Source organism: Eucyclogobius newberryi, unplaced genomic scaffold (genome assembly GCF_026437365.1).
Source record: "Eucyclogobius newberryi isolate DKJ021-1_F unplaced genomic scaffold, fEucNew1.0.hap1 SCAF_17, whole genome shotgun sequence".
NCBI classification, from domain to species: Eukaryota; Metazoa; Chordata; class Actinopteri; order Gobiiformes; family Gobiidae; genus Eucyclogobius; species Eucyclogobius newberryi.
In genome coordinates, this window is record NW_027315801.1 from 13188847 (window position 1) to 13197584 (window position 8738).

Below are 8738 nucleotides of genomic sequence, written 5' to 3' on the forward strand. Positions count from 1 at the left end.
GCCCCTAGTGAAAAACCCGTGAAACAACAGCGGTTCATGAACGTCTGAATCTTCTTCTTCTTCTGTGGTGTTTTTAGGCGGCTGGTATCAAGTGTTACATTACATAATATAATACATCCATGTACATTACCGCCAGACTTCATCCTACAGTGATTCTGAGTCACGTGACAAGCTTCACGAACCATCTAAGTAACGCGATCAACGCTTTGAATTACGTTTCAGTGTTTTGGAAGAGCATGCGCGTCTAAAGGATAATGTCTAAAGGAGAAGGAGAAGGAGAAGGAGAAGGAGAAGGAGAAGGAGGAGAAGAAGAAGAAGAAGAAGAAGAAGAAGAAGAAGAAGAAGAAGAAGAAGAATCATCATCATCATCATCATCATCATCATCATCATCCACGGTCTCGTCACTAGCCGCAGTTACACTTCCTCGACACCAGGTGGCAGTGTGTTTGATCCACACTCGGCTCAAACCTGCGCTGAAGCAGCACCTTTGTCCGACACCGGCACAAGCAGAAGGTCGTCTGTTCAACACCTAAATACTACCATCACACTGTTTTTACCACGGCATTTTTCCTCATAATCTCAAGAAGAAATCAGGGAAGTAAAAATGGACATATGTAAAAGTGGCAGGTTTGTCAGTTGACGTCGTGTTTCTTCGCACTCATTGCTAAGTGGCTCGTTGTTAGCATCGTAGATATAATCTGAAAACGGCGGAAAAACACCAACAACAGTCACGCCACGCAACAAGTCCGTTTTAGTTTTGTTGACACTAGTCCCAAATAGTCAAAGTTGAGTGTCCAACCGAGTCGCTGTAACTCTTGACTGTGCGGAACTGAAGCGCGCAGTCTCTTTAGGACTGAAACACTATTGGTATCGGGGATCATTTGGCCTCATCGGACTGAACTGGGCAGCCTCTGGTTTGATGGCAGCTTCAGCCTGTGCCCGCAGACTGCCCCTGGGTGTGAGGACGTTGAGTGACTTTCTTCAGATTGCCACTGTGGGCTCTCCTCGCGCCACACGACCAGTGCTGCAAAGAGGATGCGCGAGACAACAGCACATCAGGTAAAGAACTGATCAATATTTACAACATTTGTGCTCGTTAGGAATGACAACAGCAGCATGAAAGTGTGTTCAACGTGCTGAGGTTAAAGTCTGTCACCCACAGTGAAAATGGTGCTTATGTATAAGGCTGTAAAAGAGACATGTGTGGCAGATTTTCATGCTGTGCAACGGGCTTGAGTTGTGGTCGACCAAAGACACGTCCTGCCAATCACTAAAATGAGAGTGAAAGTGCCAATAAAAGCTCTCAAAACTAAGGATCTATCTATGACAACAACTGCATTTATATTTATACAGAAAAGTACTTAAACTGTATTTATTTGTAAAATGGCAGATGAAACTCATGATTCACTTGATTGATTTGGGAGATTGTTTCACTCCCAAATCAATCTTCAGCTTTTTCACTTTAGTAATCAAGTAATTAGTCGACTACTGGTAATACAAATGTAGGTTGACTGAATAATCGTCCAAATGACTAATCGAATGCCCTAAAAGTAATAATTATAATAATTACTTTGCTGTTAATTTGATGTTTCAGTGAGAAGTATCCAGAAAGAAAATCCATTGTAATATTATGGCTGCAGTTGACGATCATTTTCTTTGGTCACTATAAAAATGATTGTTTCTTTTATACAGTGAGTTTTAAATACATTATCAAGCAAATAAAGGTAGAAATATGGAGACTGACGACTTCTACTGATAATGAAAAACTGAATTTTGTTTGTTCTTTTTTTGACATTTGAGTAATAATGTGTCTGCTGTTGTTTAAAGCATCTTTGGCATGTGTTTTAAAGTTTAGATACCAAAAAACAAAATACTATTACTGTACAATTACTTTAATTATTCTGATTAATTGATTATCCACCTCAAATCAAAATAAAACAACAACTATATCAATTAAGAGGAGCATTTTTTATATATTCGTTTTGTTATAGTCTGATTTAAAAAAAAAAAAACCTCATTGTTAACTTTTACCAACTCAACTAAACACTATAGGTATTTTTTGTTAATTATGTAATATAACCTAAAACACAGCAATAACTTTAAATATTTGCCAATCTGTTTTAGTTTTTCATAGAACTTTAACTTGAATATATTGAATCAGACACATTCAGTGCCAGTTTCAGCAGAAGTTGTGGATTTCCAGTGAACAATCTAAACTAAAGGCGTCAAATTCCAATGTTTTTTCTAGTCGCGTAAAGGGCCATTTCAGAAATGACCAGCTTCTCTCCACACAGAGCCTTTTTGTGTCCGTCCATATCTGTCATTATTTACTGTAAACCGCTGCAAAGACCTAGTGTGTGCCCTTGTTTTTGTCACGAGCTGCTGCCGATCGCTTTTTCTAGAATGTCTTTTTTTTGTTTTTAAAGTCAATATTTCCTCCTTTTTCTGTGCTAGATATTTGTCGTCGTGTGGGATTCTAATGACCAGGACTCCCAAAGTGCCTTGTTTTTACGAGCGGGACGTGATGTCGGCGGTTCCACACAGCCGGAGCTTCATCAGCCTCACCAACAAGAGGAAGGAGTACTCCGAGCGCAGGATACTGGGGTAATTCTGCCGTTCACACACGCTCTGTCACAGTGTAACTATCAATAAGTCTAACTAGAACTGCAAGAAAGGCTATTGTACTATTAGAAGGTCATTAGTGTTTTATTTATTCACCGTGACACACTATGTTAGCTTTGTTAGAACAACTTTTATCTCTAAATGTGCTGTACTTGATTTTTACATAGCAGTTCTCATTTGGTGAAGCCCGTTTTATGTGTGCAGTGTCGTCTTTGCGCTGGGAGGATTGTAAAATACAAAAGTTCATACAAATCTGGATTATTTTACTCTTAAAATGCATAGACGTTTTTATTATAGTTCATTTTCTTGCCTCTGTCGACATGAAAACGTCTTGAGTGGCACAGTGTATTCTCCAGTATTTATTTACTCGTGCTTTAACAATGAGAACGCAGAGTATGGTTAGAGTAAAAAGTGTAGGGGTTAGAAATTCTATAATCCTCCATAATACTTCTGTAGTTTAAGTGTATTTTGATTAACAAACCAAATGGTGTAATATTTGTAGGTTAAAACTAAAACAAAATAACACTATTTAAAAATAGTCTCAGTGTAAATGGCACGTTTCCACCTCCATTTCAAGCTGCCTTTTTGAATATTCAACATTTTATTTTAGATTCTTGAAGAAAAATAATAGCAAAACAAATAGGGGCGGCGATATTGACAAAAATGTCTTGGATATATTATTTTTGATGAGCTCAATGCATCACGAATGTGCTGGAACATGGATTAACACCTCCACTTACAATCTCTGTCTATTTATTGTGCAGGTTTTCTATGCAGGAGATGTACGATGTCGTCGCCAATGTCGATGATTACAAGCATTTTGTCCCTTGGTGCAAGAAGTCTCAGACCATAATGAAAAGAGCGGGCCACGCCAAAGCCCAGTTAGAAGTGGGTTTTCCTCCAGTGGTCGAGAGATACACGTCCATGATCACCAACGTCCGGCCGCATCTAGTCAAAGTAAGGACATGTCTTAACTCTTGATATTTCATGTAAAAAGAGGAGTCTGTTGTGTCTGTGCGAGTGAAAAGAGAAATCCAGAAAGGTATTGTAGCCACCCACTGTTACAACGCAGAGAAAGTCCCAGGCATCGCTACACGTGCTTCAAATGCGCTCTTCTGCAATTCAATGGGCAGTTGTATCCGTGGGTTTCAGTCACAAGACTTGTTTGTTGTCACTGCCATTTTGACGTCACCACATGCTGTTTCCTCTCCACTGTTAGATAGTCATGAAAAACAGTGAGGAAACATCTTCACTGTTTTTTCCATCTGCTCTTCCTCGTCCACACGCCCTCAGAGCTTTCAAGATTACGGACTTTGTGTCTGATCGAAGAATATAACACCCAGGCAGTTGGAAATTAGACTTGTTAAAACTGTGTGCGAGTAGGCTAACGTTTATTAGCAATGACAATATTGTGTAAAGTAACATTAGCATTAGCTGCTAACGACCTGAAACAAGCAGCTCAGCCTCAGCCTGGAGTGATTTCTGTAAGTCCACTGGTCCCTCCTGACCACAGTCACACATTTCTGGACAAACGGGGTCTTTGGGATGCCACAGAAGAGGAATACTTTGTTTTGAGACTCCAGACCCATAACTAAATAAGGGGAAAAAACAGTGCCACTAGAGAAAAAGTTTAGTCTGTGTAATCCACATGGGAAACTGAATGAAACAAAACATGACTCATGTAACTCGCGCTAGGCTGAAATCTAATAAAGCCGAAGAACCAGGAGGGAAGTGAAGCTGCCTGAACGCGTGAGTCTAATGATGTGGTCTCCTCAGGCTGTCTGCACCGACGGGAAGCTGTTCAATCACCTGGAGACAATATGGCGTTTTAGTCCTGGAATCCCTGGTTACCCGCGCACATGCACCGTGGACTTCTCTGTAAGTATCACGCAGCCTTTAGTCCTTCCAACGCGGCCTGGAATGAGTTCGCTGGAGATTTGGGGATGAACTGTGACTTTATTGTACCGTTTTTACAGACGTAAATGCAACTTACAACCTTGTCTGCACTTTGGGTCAAATATATTACATTAATCCATTCATTTAGTCTATTCTAGCCCGGGTATTGCACTTCCTGTTATTAATATGTTGATTTATTACAATTGGGTCTAGTGTAAGATTCTTGCCAATGTATTTTAAGATTTGGGAAGAAACTGCAATTCTCTGATCACACCATTGAGAAATGTAGACGTTTGAATGAACTTTTATGCTAATATTTGTATAAAATGTGTACATAAAGTAAAATGTACAAACAAAATGGCAGACAAAAGCATGATATGTTTGATATGTAGTCAAATCCTACAGATCAAACGTGAATAACAAATCTAATCGCATCTCTGACATTTCCCCCGCACTCATCCCTTCATCCCTTCTTTCTGGTCTGATCTCCTGTGCTTGTCTCCAGATATCCTTCGAGTTCCGCTCGCTGCTGCATTCCCAGTTGGCCACCATGTTTTTCGACGAGGTGGTGAAGCAGAACGTGGCTGCGTTCGAGCGCCGCGCCTCTAAACTGTTCGGGCCTCAGACTCAGATCCCGCGAGAACTCATGTTTCACGAGGTCCATCAGACGTGAGCGCCGCTGCCCAAAAAACCCTCCACAACTACCGGCCTTAAAAAAAACAAAAAACTTTTGACCACCACTCTCCTTTGCTCCTGGGCGCACGTGGACCGACTCGTTTAAGCCGTCATCGTAGTTTGTTTGATCCGGTAGCTGCGAATAAATGTGTAGGACCTGGAAATCATCCGCTCTGTAGTCTGTTTCTGCCTCGTCACTTCTGTCAGCGCTGTTCGATTCTACCTCCGCTAAAAGGATGCGTCATAGTCGTATTCTCTGAACGAGGCGGCACAATATGAGAACATGTCAGATTTTTAAATACATGTAAGAGCTGAAACGACATCGCGGCGACTCCATCGTTGCAATTGACGCCAAAAAGACACTGGAAACTTGTAGATTTAGTGTGTTTTTTATTGGAAAGTCTGCCTCAGGATCAGAGTTATCCAAGTACTAAATGATCCACCTCCGTTTTGATGCTGAGAATCCGCTCGATAATCATTACCACGATTTTCAAAACTAAATCTTCTTTTTGTCGCTATCTGTTCTTAAAGTAGTTTGCTAACAATGTGAGTGTCTTCAAGCTTCACTCAAATTGAGTCAAATTTAGTACAAATCAAAATGTCACGGTTTAAACGACAAATCCATTGATTTCAGCTTGACGATTAATAAAGGAAGAGGTTACATTCGAATCGAAATTTCATAACTCGTCATCATTTCTTTATAAATACTGGTCTAAATTCAAACTTTCTAAATTAAGATGTGAAATGATTAAAATACATTCAAAATTTCCCCACATTTCCGTTTTGTGGGTGAAAACAACATTTGAAGTCTGATGAAAAGCATCAGCCGCGTCCTATTCGCAGATGTAGTTTCTTAATATATTGTGCAGCCTTTTCTTAATATTCCATGTGTTTTTTCTGTAAAAACACTGCGTAAAATGTTACAAACGCAGCTGAACCTGAACTCACCGCGGCGGTTCTCAAACTTCTCCCACCCAAGACAAAGTAAGACTTTCCGAGCGGCGCGAGAACTAAAAAAACATAGTTTCACACTAAATTAAGATGTAACTCGCGTACTGAAGTTTGAGAACCTCTTTGTGACAGGAAAGAAGCTGCTCTACACTTTAGACACCTTTTATAAATATATCAACACTAGAGGCACATTATAATATTCAGAAGTCGCAAATCCCTTTCATTATTTCAGTTGTCATTGTTGCGAGCTTCAAATACTTTTAATTTATTCGACAGCGGTTACATGCACAGTGTTTTATTGTTGTTAAATGTGCCACGTAGAAAGAGAAAAAGTGTCTTTTTGTGACATTTTTCGAGGGGAAAATATTATATTTGGGAAAAAGAGATTTATTTTTGACAATTGTTATTGCTGTGAGGCGTTTGTGTTTTGGTCTGAAAGGTTTGAATGGCCATTTTTTAAATAATGTCTTATTTTACAGCCGGATTTGTCAAGTTGTCGCGATACTAACATTTCAAACTCGAATATAAAGGATTATACTCTATTCTGAATAACAATTTTGATACCAACACAAAATAATAGTACGTTCTTTTATTATAGATATTAGTGTTCACAAAAGGTCACATTGTTTATATTTATTGAATAGTTTCGATACTAGCTTGAGTATCACATAGTATCTGATTTCCGATACTTTTGACGACCTCAGAATGTTCTGCATTGTGGCATTAAACAAATCTGTCTTGCATGTATTCCGTTAGAGGCGTTTATATTATTGCTCAAAATGCACCTAAAACACGCCCTCTTGCTGTGAGCGGTGTCGCCTCTCCACAGATCTGACCTGCACCTGTTTAATGTCAGATTGTGGAGCGTTAAAGGCAAATCAGAATCGAAAAGTGCCATTTCCGTCATCGTGGAACAAAAGGCAATGAATAGTATGTGTAAAAGAGAACGAAGTGAAATGCTAGATTAAAATAGACACATCTCTGTGGACACAAGCGAGTGGCAGTCCCTCTACTGGAAAAGTTACACAGTGCACCTTTAAATACAAAAAAAAAAAACACACCAGTAGATTTTTAGTCTTTGCTGATTCTGACTGTTCAAACTGCGATAACTACGAAACTGCAAATAACAATGTCAGAATTAGCAGCTTCTCACTTCAGTGACCTCCAGTTTGATCGAAAATGTGATTTGGCTCCATGTATATTGGGATATTCACTTCGTGGCACATCGTCGACCCACAGTTAAAACATATACAGAATAAAATAATGTTCATTTCAGCGAAACAAACTCAAATTATGATCGGAAAGCGCGCACTCGGCTGTAGAATAAGTCGTTCGCCATCTGTGGTGAAATGACACGTGTTTCTTTTCATTGTGCATATTTATTGAGGTGCATGGACATTTAAATGTAACAGAGGTTTTGTTTTTTATGTGGGGCTTCATTTTAAAGTCATAACGCATTGCCTTAGACGCATGGGAAGTCAGGAATTTATCTTTGAGTGTCGGATATATTGCCAAAGTTAATAATCAGTACAAATGGGCAGATTGAGGAAATGAGAATTATTGTGTTTTAATCCAGCCTCGCAAATCCTGAAATGGCTTATAAAACAAATACTATGAGAAATAAAATATGAAAAGTTTATCATTGGTGCATGAAGAATGTGATGAAAACTGAGTGTTAAATCCAATTAAAAAAAATAGTAATTAAATGTATTTGAGTGGCTTTGTTCAAATGTACAACAAATATCTGATTTCTGGAGTTTATCAGATTACTCGAACTGTTATAACTAATGGAAAAAAGGTCATTTGAATATGTCAAAAATGTCCAAGATTGAAAGCGCTGTTTTAGAATAATTGTGGTTAGTGATCAGATTTCTTTTGTGCCTTATGATTGAGTTATTTTTATTATTCTAGTGATCTTGACTTTTTTCTGACCCTGTGAATGTCCCAGTGAAAATGTCATGGTTAAATTTGGCACATTTTTAGTACTTCCCGGTATGGATGTCACAATGTCAGTTTTATTTTTGTCACCACATCCTTGACTCATTCTGCCCTCTAGAAGTCATGTGAGTTGTAGATGGAAGGGCATCTGGCGTATACAGATGTCTGACGCGGCCTTAAAGGTGCAGTACGTAATATTTCCTGCTCGTCTTTGTGGAGATATTTTTGCTTCTCGCATGGAATATTTCACAGTTTGGCATTTGATGTAGTATTATTATGATTGTTACCATGGAAACTGGCTCAGATATGTAGATCTATGAACCGAGGTCTACACATTAAAGTCTGAATATTATGAGATTAATGCCGGTATTTGTAGTATGTAGTATTTTTTATTTGGCAATACAATTTTTGTTGTAATTGACTAAATGCAGCCTAAATACGTTTAAAGTAATTGATGGAGGAGAGTACAGATTGAGATAGAAGAAGTTTGAAGTTGTGTGGAATATCCCAGACATAGAAATAACATCTCCATGGAGACGAGGCACACGACATGAAAGGTTACGTACTGCACCTTCAATCTACCTTTATTCATCTTTATTGTTAAGTGGCAACGATATTAAAATAATCAACTTGATAGATCCTGGACACACCAACTC

At 38.9% G+C, this 8738-nt stretch overlaps 1 protein-coding gene across 1 annotated transcript; it reads left to right on the forward strand.

Moving 5' to 3' along the window:
• Positions 1-455: 455 nt before the first annotated feature.
• Positions 456-7811, forward strand: coq10a (coenzyme Q10A). Its single transcript, XM_072449233.1, has 5 exons — positions 456-1059; positions 2455-2604; positions 3387-3579; positions 4399-4500; positions 5024-7811. Exons 1-5 carry the CDS (start codon positions 920-922, stop codon positions 5189-5191), a joined length of 753 nt encoding a protein of 250 aa, XP_072305334.1. The 5' UTR covers positions 456-919; the 3' UTR covers positions 5192-7811.
• Positions 7812-8738: the final 927 nt, after the last annotated feature.

Excerpts from the sequence above, each read along its gene's own strand:
- coq10a (XM_072449233.1), top strand. The coding sequence starts at position 920 with ATGGCAGCTTCAGCCTGTGCCCGCAGACTGCCCCTGGGTGTGAGGACG. Across the intron at positions 3,580-4,398 it reads TCCGGCCGCATCTAGTCAAA|GCTGTCTGCACCGACGGGAA; the intron begins GTAAGGACATGT and ends TGGTCTCCTCAG. Across the intron at positions 4,501-5,023 it reads CATGCACCGTGGACTTCTCT|ATATCCTTCGAGTTCCGCTC; the intron begins GTAAGTATCACG and ends GCTTGTCTCCAG.